General features: G+C 35.4%; 1 protein-coding gene and 1 non-coding gene across 2 annotated transcripts in view; both read right to left on the bottom strand.

Moving 5' to 3' along the window:
• Positions 1-15,577, bottom strand: part of GFM1 (G elongation factor mitochondrial 1) — a 47,901-nt gene extending 32,324 nt beyond the window's left edge. The window contains exons 1-8 of the mRNA XM_045539548.1: positions 15,384-15,577; positions 14,065-14,217; positions 12,347-12,479; positions 11,687-11,891; positions 9,491-9,607; positions 6,455-6,605; positions 2,316-2,473; positions 1,640-1,724 (exon numbers count right to left, since the gene is read on the bottom strand). Coding sequence (XP_045395504.1) covers positions 1,640-1,724; positions 2,316-2,473; positions 6,455-6,605; positions 9,491-9,607; positions 11,687-11,891; positions 12,347-12,479; positions 14,065-14,217; positions 15,384-15,473 — 1,092 coding nt within the window. The 5' untranslated portion in view covers positions 15,474-15,577. The remainder of the gene's footprint in view (positions 1-1,639; positions 1,725-2,315; positions 2,474-6,454; positions 6,606-9,490; positions 9,608-11,686; positions 11,892-12,346; positions 12,480-14,064; positions 14,218-15,383) is intronic.
• A 2,883-nt stretch (positions 15,578-18,460) lies between these two features.
• On the bottom strand, positions 18,461-18,566 carry LOC123631195. The gene has a single exon (XR_006733061.1). It is a non-coding gene; the product is annotated as a U6 spliceosomal RNA (small nuclear RNA).
• Positions 18,567-19,610: the final 1,044 nt, after the last annotated feature.

Here is a 19,610-nt window from a genome sequence, read left to right as displayed (position 1 = left end):
ACCATCTTCCATAAAAAGAAACCAAGACTACTTAAAGAAATGGTTGATTCTAGGGCTGGTGCACGGAATATAGAAGATAAGCCTGCAGCATCTAATAGTGCCAGAAAGTAAGGAATTATTCAAAAAAGCAAAACATTACAAAATGTCAAAAAGACATAGAAGCCAACTGAAAGAGCTCCCAATGGCCAAACCTGGCCAATCTGAAAAACCAAATAAATAATATGCTACTGGATTATAACTCAAAGTACAAAATAAATATACATGAGTCCATAATGATATAAATAAATGCTTGACTGAATAAATAGAGGAGAAAAGACAAACTTCTCATACAGAAGAATTCCAAATAATTTATGTAGATTATGTGGAACACAATTCTCCACTCCTTAAGTGTGGGCTGAGCACAGTGACTTTCTTCTGAAAGGTACAGTATGAAAGGGGGGGAAGTGTACAGAAACTTTACATCAGAGAAATCTGAAAAATACTACCTCAGCCAGGTGATCAAAGTTAACATTAACAGTGATAAGACATGTTGACAGTCTGTACCCTTGATACGATGTGATAAGCATGATGCTTTCCCTCTGCAGTCATCCTAAAAATACATGACCCCAATATAATCTTGAGAAAAACATCAGATAAACCCAAATTGAGGGACAATCTACAAAACACTTGACAAATACTTCTCAAAAATGTCAAGATCATGAGAAACAAGGAAAAGTCTGAGAAACTGTTAAAAGTCTAGAGGAGCCCAAGGAGACACGATGACTAAATATAATGTGACACTAAGACAGAAGGAGGACATATGCAAAAACTAAGGAAATTCAAATAAAGTATGAATTTTAGTTCGTAATAACATAACAGGATTGGTCCACTAGTTGTGACAATGGATAGTAACAAGAGAGGAAACTGCAGGATATACAGGACTTCTCTGTACTATCTTCATAAATTTTCTGTAAACCATTCTAAAATAATGTTTAGTTTTTAAAAATCACATATTTCCATGTCAAAAAATAGGCATGTCAACATAATTTTTAAAGTCTGAATGATGTTCCACTGTAAGAATGTACCTCATTGTATTTAATCAAACTGTAATTCCTAGGCATTTCCAATCGTTTGTAAGATTTCAATTTTATAAGCAAAAGTAAGAACTGAAGCTAACATTAATTCAATACCCTTAATTAATTCCTTAGGACAAATTTCTATACGTGCACCCAATGTTATTTATAACAGTGAAAATCTGGAAACAACATAGATGTCTAACAATTAGAAAATCTTAAACAAATTTTGGTATATCTACTTGGTGGAATATTATGCTATTATTTACAATGTTTAAACTATTTATAGAAACATGGACCATATCTACTATAAAGTTAAACAAAAAGAACACAAGTAGTATGATTTATATAAAAATTTACTTTAAAACTGCAAAGAAACTTTGTACTTTAAAACTAGAAAGAAATGCACTTAATAACAAAGAACTATCATCTGAGTGTCAGGGCTTTGGAAATTCTTTATCAGTTCTTTCTACTTTTCCTATTTTCCAAGTCTTTCATAAGGGTCACAGAGTCATTTTATAATAGGAATAAAAGCCTAAAAGAAAATTTTCTACAGATAGCAGTTAAATATATTAGAAAGAACTTACCTCCAGTTTAAAAGCCAGGCCTACAAATGGGTGGGAATTATCTCTTTTGGAGTTCATTAAGATTTTGGTTTTCTCTTTTGAGTCACTTAAAAATAAAAGAAATATAAATCTATAAGACATAATATTTGATATTTCTTTTATGTCAATTTGTTTCATCAAAGAGTATTATCTGAGAAAAAGAACACATGGATTAAATATTTCTGGCCTTACACATAAGTAAAATCTCACTGAAAGAGATCAATAAGTAAGTTGTTAGGGCTTAGTTACTGCCTAGTGACACGACCAGAGTAGACTAAAAAAATGTAGCAATGGTCTGACAGGGAAAGAAAAGAAAAATAATCAGGGACAGCTTTTAAAAAAGTTTGTTTCTTAAAGCTTTTTTTAAATAGTATGACTGAAAACAGCTGGTCCCAAACGAGAAAATTTTCTAATGACATGAACGTTGAGAGATGGTAAAACAAATCATACTTCTAACTCACAAACAGAATATGATATGGGAACTGGTAATAATAAATATTTTTTGTATGTCAACATTATTACAAATATAAAAATGGTGATTAACTTGTATAAATTACGAAAAGATCACAAACATAACTAGAACTATCCTTAAATTCCTTCATAGTGCGTAAGTGTTAAAGTATTTCTGCATAACTAAGATTCAATTTCCAAGACTTACTCCTCCTGATTGAGAATAGCATAATTCTGGACTTCAGATGGATTTGGGAGATACTCTAAAACAGCATCTAAGAGAGGCTGAACTCCTTTGTTCTTCAAGGCACTTCCCAAAAAAACAGGAGTGAATGATCTATTTAGAGTAGCTCTTCGGATTGCAAGCTACAAAAGAAAAAAATTTAATGACAGTTAAAATTACATTTTGTGCTTCAGGACAACTGCAAATCAACAAATGAATAAAATGAACTGATACCCTTTGGAGTGCTGGCTGTAGTAAAGACTAAAATCAAGTCCCCAATAAGTTAAGGTCAAAATACAAGGAAAAAAAGAAAAAAAAAAATCACTTTCCTTCTCAGGGATAGGAAGTGATTTACTGTACAACTACTTTCAACACTCTTGGAATCAGTGAATTCTAATTTTCAATTTGGCAAAAAAAAAAAATGCACATAGAGGGCAGAAAAAGGATAGGAGGATTTTTACTGCACACCATTGTATGCCTTTTAAATGTTTAAGCCATATGAATGTATCCTCTATTTAAAAACATTCACTTTTTTCTTTCTTTTTTGTTTAAAGAACATACACAATAGGAATCCAAACTGTACATATCAATCATAAATTAAGGGTCATGATAGTAACAGGTTCTAAAGTAACAATCTCTAGGTTCTGCCCCAACCCTTAGTGCAAGCTCCATCAATGTGTCATGCTGGCTGAGCAGGCCTCAGAGAACGCATAGTGGAGCTTTAGCTCTAGCAGCTGGAAGAGACCAACAATGGTGCTGCGGGCCACAACCTGTCACTGCAGATATATGAAAAGAAAGCATACAATTATTTCTCAGTCCTCATGAAAAAACAGGAAACTAGTTACCTAAAAAGCTTAAAGCAAAACATTTATAGTTGCAACTTCTAAACATCACCACAATGAAAAGCAGGATAACAGTTGAACATGAAAAAGGGGGTGTACAAAAAGGGAAAAATATGCATGGAAAGTAAGCAATTACTGTTTAAAACTACCCTAAAAACTTGCTTTTTGCTGTTGCTAGGAACCAGAAATGGCTAGGTCACTAACCACTTAGGCTACCATAAGCCACTTGGTCACATATTTGACCTTCCACTTCTCCCTAATATGCAAGTAAAGACATAGTGATCTTACCACACTTACTTTACATCCATAGAACAGAGAAACACATGAGGGTGGCAGATAAATACAAAAAAATGAGAAATTAAAACTACACCATCCTAACAAAAACATTAGTTCTCTGAAATTTCCCTGGTTTTCGTAAGAATCACTTTCATACTTGAAAGTTATTGCCTTTCCATGGCCCCTAATAATACATCCAACCATAATATAGAAACTAAAGTATACCCATGTATCCTGTGCAGAAAAAAGTAAGTACAGCAGGACTGAAACTTTCCTTAGAAAGGTTTGCTTGCAAGGTTGGCCCTTAGCTGATGTCTAGGAACTTGGACTTCAGAAGGATCCCCATCATTCCCAGAACTGATAAAAACAGTCTGCTGTGCCTCTGCTGTTTGTACAAACAATGCAGTGTATGCCAAACACTTGCTTTCCTCTGGGAGTCTGGAATTTGGGTACATGCTAGGCAGAGGGTGTCTATGTGACCAGACCCCAGTAAAAACCTTGGGCACTGAATATCTAATGAGCTTCCCTGGTACATGATATTTCACAGGTGCTGTCACAACTCCTTGCTGTAGGAATTAAGCAGTCCTGCATGACTCCACTGGGAGAGGATTCTGGGAAGCTTACACATGGTTTCTTCTAGACTTCACCTCAAATACCTTTTCCCTTTGCTGATTTTGCTGTACACCCTGTCACCGTACAAAATCATAGCCATAAGTATGACTATGTGCTGAGTTCTGGGAGTTCTCCTAGTGAATTTCACTGAACCTGGGAGTGTTCTTGGACAGCCCTGACACACTACCTTTAGTAGATTAAAAACCTATCTAATGTGCTTCCCAGGATACATAAATGCTTGACTTTAGGGCCAGACCTATATAACTCTTCCTACATGATGTTCCCTACTCATTAGGGAGCTGAGGTGCTAAGGCCTTTGTGAATGCTAATAGACTCAAGTTACAAGATATGGTCCCAGTTTACTATATGTACATGGGGTCTTCAAAAAGTACTATGAAAAAATCTATGTATGGATCTCAAAATTTATTGCACCAAAATAAACTCATATTAACTTGTTATAACATGGCTGAATAGGATCTAGTCTGAGGCACTAAGATCCCCTATCAGAGCAATATGAATTCTGCTAAAATTGAAAAATGAACATCAAGTTTATGGTGAAGCCTGGGTAGAACAGTGAAATCAAACAAAATGTTTTTGGGGACAATGCCCCAAAGAAATCAGCAGTTTACAAATGGATAATTTATTTTAAGAAGATGAGACGATGTTGAAGATGAAGCTCACAGCAATGGACTATTTGTATCAATATTTTGAGGAAAAAACTCATTTTGTTCATGCCCTAACTGAAGAAGCATGATTAACAGCACAAACAGTAGCCAACACCATAGATATTTCAATGGGTTCGGCTTACACAATTGTGACTGAAAAATTAAAGTCAGGCAAACTTTCCACTCAATGGGTGCCAAAACCACTGCATCCAGCTCAGCTGCAGACAAGAGCGGAACTTATAATGGAAATTTTAAACAAGTGGGATCATGATCCTGAAGCATTTCTTTGAAAATGTGAGATGAAACATGGCTTTACCAGTATGATCCTGAAGACAAAGCACAACCAAAGCAATGTCTACCAAGACGTGGAAGTAGTAGAGCTAAAGGAAAAGAAAGCAGACCTGTCAAGTGGAAAGGTAATGGCAACAGTTTTTTGAGATGCACAGGGCATTTTGCTTGTTGACTTTCTGGAAGGCCAAAGAACAATAACATCTGCTTATCATGAAAGTGTTTTGAGTAAGTTAGGTAAAGTCTTAACAGAAAAACTCCTAGGAAAGCTTCACCAGAGAGTCACCCTTCACTATGACAATGCTCCTGCTCATTCCTCTCAACAAACAAGGGCAATTTTGTGAGAGTTTTAATGGGAAATCATTAGGCATCCACCTTAGTCCTGATTTGCCTACTGCTGACTTCTTTTTGTTTCCTAATCTTAAAAAAATCTTTAAAGGGTACTCATTTTCCTTTAGTTAATAACATAAAAAAGACTGCACTGACATGGTTATTTCCCCAGGACCTTCAGTTCTTTAGGGATGAACTAAATGGCTGGTATCATTGATCACAAAAGTGTCTTAAACTTGACAGAGCTTATGTTGAGCATTAAAGTTTACATTTTTTATTTTTATCTTAATTCCATTTTTCCACGAAATTTCCAAAGTCCTCTCATATACACATTTTATTTATCTATTCATCCACTGAAGGACCTTTGGGTGTGTCTACTTTTTGGCCAGTGTGAATAGTGCTACTATGAACATTGGTGTAAAACTACTTGAGATCCTTCTTTCTTTTGGATATATCCCCAGATAATTGCTGAATCATATAATTATGCTATTTAACTTTTTGAGGAACCGTAACACATTATTCCACAGTGGCTGAGCTATTTTACATTCCCACCAGCAGTGCATGAGGGTTCTAATTTCTCTACATCCTCACCAACATTTATTATTTTCTAGGGTTTTTTTCTTTTGGTTTTGGGGGCTTTCTTTTAAATAACAGCCATCCTAATGAGTGTGAAGTGGTACCTCACTGTGGTTTTGGTTTGCTTTCCCTAATAATTAACAATGCTGAGCATCTTTTCATGTGCTTATCGGCCACCTTTATATCTTCTTTGAGAAATTTCTATTAAAAAAATGATTATCAGCCTTGGGCAAGGATCTTCCCTTTATTTTTAAATAGTTGAAGGATCAAGCGATGGACTCTATAAGGCTTTATGTAATGTTTCCAAACATTATAACAGCGTAAGAACTAACATTTAGTCTGCAAACATTCTCATAACCTACCTTATTATTGTTTTCTATATTTATTTTTTTACTTTCTAATAAGGATATACCCGAGAGGTTGACTGTTTAAGTATCTTTTTTCTAGGAAAAAAAACTACGAGTGCTCTCATTTTAAGATATTACAAACAACTCTTTTTTCTTGTTAATATAAGACTTATTTCGGGAGCACTTACCTTTAAATCAGAAATTGAGGGGATTTTTTCTTCTAAGAACATCTCACCAAGCTGCTCATCTGAATTGGCAACACATTCAATTAGTTCCTGCCGATGGTCAGCTGCCACTGCCCTCAATTCAGCTGGAATTTCACCATATCGAACAATCTGACTAAGAAAAGAAATATATTGGTACTATAAAGATATTCAATTAGACATAAAAAGCACCAATGAAAAAGATATGACTAATGGCTGAATTTTTTTTTTCTTTCAGGTAAGAAAGAGCTCTGATATATTTGCATTCAAATGGCAAGTAACTAATTATCTCTTTAAAACGCAGGCCAGGCTCCATAGCTCACGCCTGTAATCTCAGCACTTTGGGAAGCTGAGGTGAGAGTAGAGCTTGAGGCCAGGAGTTTGAGATCAGCCTGGCCAACATAGCAAGACCTTGTCTCTACAAAAATAAAAAAATTTTTTTTAAAGATTATTAATAGCCAGGCTTGGTGGTGCATGCCTGTAATCCCAGCTACATGGGAGGCAGGCATGGGAGGATCACTGGAGCCCAGGAGCTCAAAGTTCAGTGAGCTGTGATCATGCCATTGCACTCCAGCCTAGGTAACAGAGCGAGACCCCATCTCTTAAAAAAAAAATAAAAATAAAAATGAAATAAAATAAGGACAGAATAGTGGGCAAAAATACTTAAACAGGTAAAGTAGCTTACTCAAGGTTATATTACTAGTAAATGGAAGAGTCAAGATTCAAAACAGTCCACTAAAATTAGAAAAAAATTCCTCAGTTTTTTAAGACATTACATTATATTTTTCTGCATATCAAAGTTTACAAAAGACAACAGTAAATCTAATATAAAATTCTTCCCCATTTAATATAAACTGGTTTATCCTTATTCTGTATACACTGAAATATATTTATAAGTTCAAACAATAATGTGACACAGTGTCAACTAAATCAAGGTTTAAAATTCTTTCCAGTGTAGTTATAGGATGATCCTTACTATATTCTAATTATTTGAAAATTGGCAGGCATACAAAGTAATAAGAGCACCCATTTATTGAATACTTATAATGCAGCAAGCACTAAATATTTGACAAGTTATTTATTTAATCTTGATATCACATGAAATAGCTTCTATTATAATACCTACATTTTCAGATCAGGAAACTAACTTAAACAGGCAAAGTAACCTGCCCAAGGTTGTACTACTAATAAACACAACAGCTAAGATTCAAAGCCAACCTGTCTGAGCTCTTGAAAATTCTATTAGCTATAATCTTATTAATCAGAACATCATAATCTCTAATAAGGATGATTAGACACCTTACTCTATTCCCTTCCATTAATAACAAACCCAATCCTACAATTTTTAACACAAAATATATTAATTTGTAATTTTTAAAAAAAGGTAACTAAATATGACAGACTCTTCAATGCTGACACCAGTTTTCCACCCCTCTAGGGACTAAACAGGTAAGAGTCACAAATAAAATATATACAATAGAGAAATGGAGATACATGGTATCTTAAGAAATCAGTCTAAAAGGAAATTCATGTCAAAAAATAATAAGCTTTTCAGAAAACATACCCCTAAATTAAAAAAACGCAAAAGAAGCCAATTCCAAAGAGTCAAAAAAAAAAAAACTCTTAATATCCTAAAGAATGCTCTTCACGGCCTTCAGATTTCATCCTTCCTGGCAAGGTCCCTGGTTCTTAGCCTTTGTTTCAGAATCATCTGTGGCGTCCTTTCCAAATATACATGCCCAGTGGTCTAGAGCTGGGGAAGGAGGTATGCACATTAAACTCCATTCATGGTTCTGCAAAGTTTAAGACCCTCTAATTTAAACAACAGAAATATATGCTCCAGTAATTCTAGGAAAGTGAATTTAGTCACTAATACAAATATTTTTTGAGTCCCTATTACATACCAGGCAGTTCTAGGGGCTGGGACATAGCAATGAATAAAGCAAAAAAAAACCCCTGCCCTCCTGGGCCTTACATTCTAAGGAGTGGTAGATAAGCTTTGCTGTCATTACTTGGTTGTCACACAAAAAATGAGAGAAACACCTTATCCACTGGACAGCCTCCATCCTTTTCCTGCCTACAAGACAGATGATGAGGACCAGTTCTACAGTTCACTGATCACAGTGCCATTCACCCACCAGCCAGACCTGCAATCCCAATCCCCTGAGGAAGGAAACTCTTCAGAAAGTGCCTTTGGAGAAATTACCAGGTTACAGGGCTTACTCCTGACAACAAAGAGTCATCTGTGACTCCCTACATTGTCTAGATCAGTGTCACTCAAAGTGTGGTCTGCAGACTTTGCAAAATCAGCACCACCTGGGAACTTATCAGAAATGAAAACTACAGGCCCTGCCCCAGATCAACTGAATCAGAATCTCTGGAGGTAGGCCCAGAAATATGTGTTTTAACAAGCTTTCCAGGTGATTTTTATGAAATCTAAGGTTTAATAACCACTGGGCAATTACAGTACTTTGTATGCAAAGGTCACGCAAAAGTTGACTGACCATATACCATGTCAAAAAGTTACCAATTTGCTTCTTGCATTTCCCAAATCACATTTGTACAATTTTAACTGCTTTCACATATTAATCTTTTTATCTATGTAATACTGTGAAATAAGTTGAGCAAATATTTATGATCCCTATTTTCTTCCCAATTTTTATCACAATACCCAGGACCTGGCAGCTGCTCTACAAAAGTCTGCAGAATGAATGAAATAAATAAATGAACAAGTGGAAAAAGAGACACCACATTAACAGCTCAAACTGAAGGCCTCCTGCTACCACACAGTACATGCCATAATGTGATTTATTACCCAAAGAGTAACATATTCTCTCTTAGAATGAATACTAAGCAAAATAAGGAACAACTAGGATTAAAGGCATTAAAACAAAATCATCTTAGAAAATACTATTCCAGACACACTTCAAAAAGATACTCAATGTCTAATGAACCTATCCTTTCCTTCTCTTTGATGCTTTTTAAAATATAAAATTTGAATAGCATATATTTAACACTTACCCAAAGTCTCCATCAAAATAGATGGCTCGTTCCTCAATGAGATCTACAACACCTTTAAAATTACCCTCCAACCCAATGGGTATCTGTGCAAATGCTGCATTATGATTTAGCTTAGACCTGAAAAATAAAAATACACTTGTTTATCTCTTTTTGTCTCCCCAACTCCTTTGAAATGACAAAATAAACATAAAAATAAATCAGTAGCAGCTGTTGTAGAACTGAGAAGGGTGTTATCAGTGGGTCAGACCAGAAGATGTAAAGCAGTTGAGAATATACAACCAAACTCAAGGAGCTCAGGAAGCCACAACCCCATTTAGGCAACAAAAAGAACTCCCATCAGATCTCTAGAATACACTGGATCAAAAAAAGAAAGGGGAAGAACAGGTAATGGGTGCCTGGCCAGGATATTAAAAAATAGTGGGCTGGCCAAGCCACCTCTCATTCTTAGATCAACTGACTATAGCAAAGCTGAGTATAGTTTTCTGAAGAGGGAGTTCTTATGGCAAAACTCTTATAGTGGGTGTTAACATCAGACATTCACCATTAGCCTGCCTCCCTAGCCAGGGTCAAACACTGAACAGAAACTGCACTCACTGGCAAGAATTCCCACTGGAGAAGAAATATGTTCTAGCTACCATTGTTTATTCTAAACTCTAGACCCCTATCTGTAACCATGTATAGTGATCTACAAATCACCAAATATTTGAAGAAAAACAATAGCTTGAAAGAGAAGTGTGAACACAAGAAATAATACTAACCTTTAAGAAGAGATTTACTAGAGGAAAGAAAATAAAATGTAAAGATTTGAAAAGTAATTCTTCTATTAGTAGAGATATTGCAATAAAAGAGAAAGTTTATGAAAATTAACTACATAATTGCTAACAAATTTCTTTATATAAAAGACAGACTAAATAACAGAAGGGACACAAATGAATATCAAATTAGTGAGCTGGAAGCTTAACCTTAAGAATTCTCACCTAACCCAGTGCAAAATGAGGAGACATAAAGTATGAAAACTATGATAGGAAAGTTGAGGTATGAAGGCCAGATCCAGAAGTCCAAAACCTATTTAATGGGAGTTACAAAATGAGAAAACAAATAAATGGGAGTGGAGAAAAGAAAGAACCAAAGTAACCAAATAAATGCTAAAAGCGGCCAGGTGCAGTGGCTCACTTCTATAATACCAGAACTTTGGGAGGCCAAGGCAGGAGGATCACTTGACCCCAGGAGTTCGAGACCAGCCTGAGCAACAAAGCGAGACCCTGTCTCTACAATAAAAAAAAAAAAAAATTAAAATTAAAATTTTTTAAATAAATAAGTAAATAAATAGAATTGTTAAAAGAAAATTTTCTTGGAATTCAGAAAAAGACTTGGTGAAATGAGTCCATCTATTGCCAACCGTGAGTAATAAGGACAAAAAGTGAAAAGTTTTACCAAGAAAATATTAAATGTTCAAAAATGAAAAATTTCACTTCCATATCCTCAAATACATCACTTCTATCACATTTTGTCATGAGACACATCACTCTTAGCTTATTCACTACCACAAACTTTGCCACCTATATTCGTCAGCTCTGTCATGTGAAACTTGAGTATGAACTCTACAGCTACATTTGCATATCTACAAAAGGTACAATGTGAAATGCTGACTCTTTTTAAAGGCTATGAGAAATATATAGTATTGTGTAAAATGTAAAATATTGTAAGTATCACTGGATTCTATCTGGTACAGAAAGGAAGTGTTACTTTTGTCCTAGTAAGTATACTACCATGTGAAAGCAAGAGAACTTCATTTCTATGGTACACCACCTAAAGACATTAATTAAAATCCCTCAAATAAAAGTTAAAACCTAAGAGGATCCTTTAGGTTTATCTAAATAAAATGCAAAGTATTTTTAGAATCTACTCTAGATTATAACTTTTCTAATTATATCAAAACACTATAAATTCTGAATTCATCTTCAACCTCACTAGAATTTAAGCCGTATGTCCCCATTTTACAGAGAAGGTAGTTGATGAGATCATACCACAAACCAAACCACTGAACTCAGTGTTCCATTTATTTCATTCACATAAAGAAATTTTAAAAAAGAAAAAATGTAAGGGTAAAGTTTAATGACACTGAATTATCGCCCTTCTGGACATAAGGTTTGCTGTCCAGATCACACCTTCTCTGTTCTTTCTAAAGCTCTGTACCTCATTTGCTGCAGGGCTCTAGCAGGGTTGGAGCCCATTCGGTCCAATTTGTTAATGAAAGTTAGAAATGGAACATTGTAGCGCTTCATCTGACGATTAACAGTCATGGTCTGGCACTGCACCCCTCCAACAGCACAGAGAACAAGGACTGCGCCATCCAACACTCTCAGGGCCCTTTCAACTTCTATTGTGAAGTCCACATGCCCTAAATGAGACAAAGAAGCATGGGAGGGTCTTAAAGAGCAGTCTGAATTTTTAATATATGCACTATTAAAAGTTTTTGTGTCTCTGCTGATTACATAAGTCTTCTAATGAAAATGCAGATTCCTGAGCTCACCAATACCATTCACCTACCATAAGGTCCAGGGCCCAACAAGATCACTTCAAGAAGATGCTAGGGCACAGGCACCTCTGGAATCATCTGGAATATGTAAAAGACAAGAACCTTTCTACTCACAACTTATTTGCACTATTTCTAAAGGAAACCATGTAAGAATAAAGTGCATGGAGTCCCAAGTCAGTCTTCTCTGATAGGAATTCAGTGTTACACTTTTAAGTATTTATTTGATACTCAAAAATTAATTGGGTCATATAGTAAAAGAAAGAACCAAAGGTGTTTTTGCCAAAAGAAGGTGTAATAAAATCAAGAACCCAACTCACCAGGAGTATCTATAATGTTGATATTGACATCTCTCCACATGGTGTAAGTGGCTGCTGACTGAATAGTGATTCCTCTTTGTCTTTCTAGTTCCATGGAATCCATAACAGCACCAACTCCATCTTTACCTTTCACCTAAACACAAGCATAGCAATTCAGATATCTGTCCCTGATTCCAAAAAGTATTTACTGAAATGGAGCCAGAACACAACTAGTTAACTTATGCAATTTTCACATAAGCCTAATTGTTAAGCCATATTACCTCATAAAGTAGACAACTGATAACAGATGGTCCCCTGACTTAGTGGTTCATTCAACTCAATGATTTTTCAACTTTACCATGGTACAAAAGCAATACGCAGTGAGAAATCATACTTCAAGTATCCATCAATCATTCTGTTTTTCACTTTCAGTACAGTATTCAATACATTACATGAGATATTCAACACTTCATTATAAAATAGGCATTTTGTTAGATGATTTTGCCCAACTGTAGGCTAATGTAAATGTTCTGAGCACATTCAAGTTAGGGCAGGCTAAGCTGATATTTGGTAGGTTAGGTATATTAAATAGATTTTGAACTTACTGGTTTTTTTTTGTTTTTTGGAAGTTTTTTGAGACAAAGTCTTGCTGTGTTGCCCTAGCTGGAGTGCATCATGATAGCCCACTGCAACCACAAACTCCTGGGCTCAAGCAATCCTCCTGCCTCACCTTCCTGAGGAGCTGGGGCTACAGGCCCGTCCCACTGCACCCAGCTAATTTTTCTATTTTTAGTAGAGACAAGATTTTGCTCTTACTCAGGCTGATCTTGAACTTCTGAGCTCAAGTTATACTCCTGACTAGGCCTCCCAGAGTGCTAGTATTACAGGCGTGAACCACCACGCCTAGCTTATTTTTGATTTACAATAAGTTTATTGTATATAAGTATATATACATCAGAAATTGTACATAAGTATATTGTATATTTATTGTACATAACCCCATCATAAATCAGAAGCATCTGTAGAGGTTTTGCCCTATAATAAATGTCAAACCCTTTTTATACCACTGTCCTCAGCAAATGGTAGAACAATCACTCTGGTCTTAAAACCACCGTCGCACCCTCTATATTATTCCTGCCCAGCAGTCTTGCATTAGTCCATGAACAGACATTCAGAGCACAGATCTTTCCCAGCTCTGATGCATGTGGATTTGATGCCTAGGTAAAAAGGATTCAGCTTTTAAAGTACACAATTTAACAAGATAACCTTTTCTGAAGAAATACTATAAATTGGAGAGTTAAGTTAGTCAATGATATGGTAATGTCTTCAGGAGTTTCAAGCCTTTTTTAAACACTTTTTTTTCTGATATATTTTTTAAATCATGATGCTCATACTATATATCATTTTAAACCCATTTTTCCACTTCACATTATTAACATTTCTGCATATCATTAAAAATTATGTAAAAACCATTTTAATGGCTGCTTAAGGGTACATTATTTTGATTTAATTCTTAAAAGACATTCTGCTCAGGACAGTCACAGTGATGGTCTCTAGATATATTACTCAGAACACTTCAAGCCAACTTGAGCTATCCGCTTTGTGCATGTGACTTTGGTTAAAGATCCATTGTTACCATTGTTCTAACCTTTCGAGTTTTGTAAAGTTTATTAAATCCTAACTACAAAACAATTAAAATCAAGCTCTATTTAATCTACAATCAAGCATGAACCATATACCTCATGCATCTTTGCAATTCTGCCAGTGTAGTAAAGGACTCGTTCTGTTAATGTAGTTTTCCCAGAATCAATGTGAGCTGAGATTCCAATATTTCGTATTTTTTCACTAGGAATTACCCCTGATGAACACCATCGGCAGAACTTCCAATTAACCTGAAAAAATAAGAGAGCTCAATTCAATGCACTTTTTATAATCGATAACAACAGAAAAAAATGGGTATGATGGACATCTTTCCTTCAAAGAATTTCAGTGGACATAAAGATAGCCTGGAAAGGCAGAAGGGAAAAATGTTTAAACCTTCAACTCCTGTAACCAAAGGAGGGACTACAAAAGAAGACACAAAGAGTATGTTCTTTAAAATTAGTCAATTAAATGTAATTAAAATCAAATGACACAGACCCTTTTGCCAAATATTAAAGGTTTGAAAATACACACTGGGGTTGATAAAATCAGAAAGCTAGCTCCCAAAACTACTGTAATAGAAAATACATGTTTTAGCTTAAATTTTACTTTCTTTCCCTTCTCCTTTATTGTATGTAGTTCACAGCTCACAAAGATGTTTGAGAACTTATATGCAGTGATGCCAAAAGCTCCATGACAGCCCCAAAAGATTTCCAATTCCTTCTAAACAAAAACAATTCATCAAGTGTCTTTTTTTTAAAGATTTTACTCTGGGGGCTGGGGGGTTGAATCCGTATTTTATGGAGCTAAACTACATTATAAACCCCGGCCTTCAGGACTGCACGTCCAAAAACAAACAAGATGTGCATGACAGAAAAGGCTTAACATCTACCTAACCCTACCTCACTCAGAGCACCACCACCACCCTGCCCGAAAAGCATTTTCAAACTTTCATTTTTTATACCCCCCAAAGAGAAACAAGACCCATGAAAAGTACTGGGGAGAGGAGCGCCACATCAGGTAACCCAGGGCCGTCTGAGAAAGGGGCCAGTCGGTCCAAGGACATGCTGTAGTGAAAAGAGCACTGGATAATGAGTCAGGGGGTTGGGGTTTGAGTCCCGGCCACACTAATTTTTCGGCTGTCTGACATTCACTCAAGTCGTATCTCCTCTTTAAGGTACCCATCAATAAGAGGCTTAACTCGGGGGCTCGTCCAACTTCCTAGGTCACCGAGACGATGCTCAAGAATTATGTGTAGGTGCCGCTGGGCTTTTCAGCACTGAGGCACGACCGCTCGAACTCGGAGCTGTCAGTCAGGAGGTCTCAGGGAAGGACGGAAAGTCACTGCCTTCACGGCCCTAAAGGGACTGCAAGGTCCCGGGAACAGTCCCTGATTCGGCCTCGCCGGCACCAGTACCTGCTTCCCGTGCCAGCCTACGGCTGCAGGGACCTGAGGGAGCGGCCTGCGCCCCAGAGCCGCGGCGGCAGCGGCTCCCAGCAGCCTCATGGCAAGCGCAGAACAGGCGTGAAACTCCCGCACCTCCGGGTCTTCTCGGCCGCCGGCGCCGCAGCCAGGAGCGTTTCAGGTCACGCTGCAGCCAGTGCCGGAGGAGCACTTCCGGGGCAAAGGACACACGGGAGACGTGCGGAAGGAAAAAGAGAGGAACTTCTGGCCCAAAGCGCGGAGCACTGCCTCCGCTGCCTGTGCGCCATCTGCCGGCGTGGAAGAGAAGGTGCAATCGCCTTGCGGAGCTAATTAGGTGTCTGCTCCCAGTAAGTTGGCAATGCTGTATGGGCTGGGAAGGGGGTTTTTTGGTCTTTGTCTTTTTTTTTTCTTTTTTTTAAACATTATCGCTATATAAAGATGCATGGTTGTTAACATGGTTGTTTGAGCTATATAGCAATGTGGAGAAATGTTTACGACAGAATTTAAGTGAAAAAAATGCCAAATTATTGTCTATGTTAATATTACAATATGAAAAAAAAATTATCTTTAGAACATTGCCTGAAAGAGAACATGGAAAAATAATAGTGAATGGACTATCGCAGGGACAGGTGTTAGCCAAAATTTTATCTCTGTGAGAACAGAGTTAAATTTTATGAAGAGAATCAGAGATGTGAATTATTGAAAGAAGATTTCTATAGGAATGCAGCATTTCTGTGTGATATATCAAATCAAAATGACTTGAATATTTCTTTGCAAGGTAAAACTAAGTTTATGTATGATATGTGGCAAAAAATCCAAGCATTTCAAAAAAAGCTGTCTTTTTTCAAAACACTTCTTTTTCAAAAGGAAATTTTGGATGAACATTTTCCCCAGTTAGCAAAGGTCATCGATGAGCAGGATGATATATGCGAATCATTGGAAGAATATGCAGCTATTATAGGCCGATTAATTGGAGAATACAATGACATTACACTCAAAGTAGCATTTCAGCCTCACCTAGTTGATATCACCAAGGCACCTAAAGAGCTAGAGATGGAATTGATTGAGCTCTCTAGTAGATGACATTTTAAAGTCATTGTTTGATGCTAAGAAAGATCCAATTGAAATATGGAAAAATGCAGTAGAATACCCATGCCTTCAGCAACATGCCCCCAAAAATGCTTTTTTGCTTTTCAACCACTTATTGCTGCAAATCTACATTCTCCTACCTAACCCAAATCAAGACACCTCTAAGGTTACAAATGACTGATACCCATCTAGAGGATCAACTGAAACTGTGGACCTCCATGCTGCAATCAAATATTCAAATGCTTTCCAACAAAAAGCAGGAACAATAAAGTCATTAAAGGGTCAGTTAACTTTAAAACAAATAGTTTTCATTTTTTGAAATTAAGTACATAGCAGTTAGATTTTTACAAAGTAATGTACATTTTTAAGTATATCTAATTGAAATTTCTTGAATGCAGCCTTATTTGATTACAGCTAAATTAATGCGGCCTTCCAACATGAAGAGGTTCCCCACCCCTGGACTAGAGCCTTTGCTCTTCCCCAGATATCAGCATGGCTCTTTCCCTCACTTTCTTCTGTTCAGCCCTTCTAAAACAGCAAGGCCCTTCCTCCCTTTCTTCTCACCTGCTTAATTTTACTTCAGAGCACTTCTTAGATATATCCAGACATTTTAAATATGTATCTGTTTATCATTTAACTCTCAATGAAAACATAAGTTTCACAAAGACAGTGATTTTGTTTGTTTATTCCATATGATTAAATGTACTAGGTGTTCAATAAATATTTATTAAATGAATGAATGAATGAGATCAAATAAATAGAAATCACTGTAAATTACAAGGGACAAGAAAAAAATCAGAAGCTCAAGGATGAATTTCAAATTTACTTATTGTATATCATCCATGTAGTAATTTGTGATAAAGGATTTGTAAACTGCTTTGATGAAGAAATTCACTAACATTAAATATACTTTCTTAAATAGCTTTTTTGGTAGAGATGGGGTCTTGCTATGTTGCGCTGGCTGATCTGAAACTCCTGATCTCAAGGGAGCCTCCCATCTCAGCCTCCCAAATTGCTGGGATTACAAGCATGAGCCATGGCACATGGCCTAGAGACTTTAAAAAAATTAATTATTATATGTCTTTATATGTATTTGTTTAAAAATACATAATTGAATACATAATTATGTAAATGGATAATAAAATTAAGATTTTTACTTTAATTTTTAATTTTATATTTAATATACTCATAATCTTGTCACTATATTAAATAAAAATGTATAGCTACTATATTGAAATCACCATTTTAATAAACTAATAGTTTCCTCTTGTGTATGTATTTGTTTTTCTATAATTATTATACCAAGCATATCCTTAATTATTTTTATTAATCACTTTTAACCAAAGTAATGAACTTTTGTTTTTGCCAAACAGAAAACTGTAAGACCAAAAACCAAGAAATATCTAGCTAAATTTTTATGAGTACACGTTTTAGATTACTTTTATAAGTTTTTTAATTTTTTAATTGACATATAATACTGGTACATATTTATGGGGTACAGTGTATATTTTGATATATATACACAATGGGTAATGATCAAATCAGGGTAATTGATACATCCATCACCTCAACCATTTATTGTTTCTTTGTGTTAGGAACATTCAAAATCTTCTCTTCTAACTACAATCATGCATTGCTTAACAAGGGGGATATGTTCTGAGAAATGTGTCATTAGGTAATTTTGTAATGCAAACAATCATAGAATGTACTTACACAAATCTAGGTGGTATAGCCTACTACACACATAGGGTGTATGATATAGCCTGTTGTTCCTAGGTTCCAAACCTGAATAGCATGTTACTATGCTGAATAGCGTAGGCAACTGTAACACGATAGTAAATATTTGTGTATCTAAGCATATCTAAACATAGAAAACATACAGTAAAAATACAGTACTATAATCTTATGGGACCACTACTGCCTGTCACTGACCAAAACATTGTTATAAGCCTTCGTGACAGTGTTTGAAAATATACAATTAAAATATAGAATGCTTCATGATTTGTATATCATCTTTGCACAAAGACCAGGCTAATAATCTCTGTATCTTTCCAATTTTAGTATATGTGCTACCAATGCAAGCACATCTGTAAGTTTCAAGGTGGCAGAATAACACATATATAATATTAATATCCTCCAAAGCATTTGCACATTCTATTAATTCATAGTCATTTTGTAATGTATGAGAATTAAAGTAAACTGAAATTATCTTTAGTAACTAAGACTTTGTATCATTTATTACTGAGAAATTGTCAAGTAAGCAAGAACTAATTTAATATCATCTAAGGTCTTGAAATGTTAACTAAGGATCTGAAAAATTACAATTTTAGTTAACACATTTGGTCCCTATAATTAGTAGTAGCATAATGATTTTATAAGATCCAAACCCCTTTAGAAGACATCCATATTACAATTTTTTAAATTAGACACCATTTTACATTTTGTAATCTTACACAATTGGTGGAGTAAATGATAACTTATTTGACCTATAAGATGAACATAGGAAATTTAGAAAGTTTAAATCATGAAAAGTTCAACCTTAGTTATATATAAACTAGGATATTTTATTAACCTTAGTTTTATATAATAAAACCTGGAAGAAGACATATACTGACTTTAAATAAATATTAATTCATTACAATTTGCCCAAATTCATTTATTTATCAGATATATTTCATAAATCTTTTTATAAAATATAATTTATAAACCTTATATTCATAATCATTAAATTATATTTAAAAGCTCCTCTTTTATCTTGAAAACTTGCTTCCAATAACCATAATAACAAAGGCTATTATTTAAATTAATTTGCCTACATTGTTTAAAGTTAATGAAAGAATCAAGTAGTTAATGACTTTTTTCTCTTGGACATTTTTCACTGTTTATGTGGACTAGATATTCTTGGATTACAAATATGGCAGAATAATTTTTTCTTATGAATTCATCTTTAGAATGTTTCAAGTGGAAGAAAAGATAGGGAGACAAACAGGGTAAAAGATGAGCTAGAGTCAGCTTTAGACAAATATGAAATTATCACTGCAAAAGGCTAATTACAATTCTTCTTCAAGGAGAGAAGAAAAAAGTTTAAACATAAGCCATAAGCCATGCAGTTAAAAAGCCCTGAATTAT

The sequence above is a fragment of the Lemur catta genome, chromosome 1, assembly GCF_020740605.2.
Source record: "Lemur catta isolate mLemCat1 chromosome 1, mLemCat1.pri, whole genome shotgun sequence".
Taxonomy (NCBI): Eukaryota; Metazoa; Chordata; class Mammalia; order Primates; family Lemuridae; genus Lemur; species Lemur catta.
The sequence above is the reverse complement of the archived record's forward strand: the minus strand, read 5'-3'. Positions and strand labels throughout refer to the sequence as shown.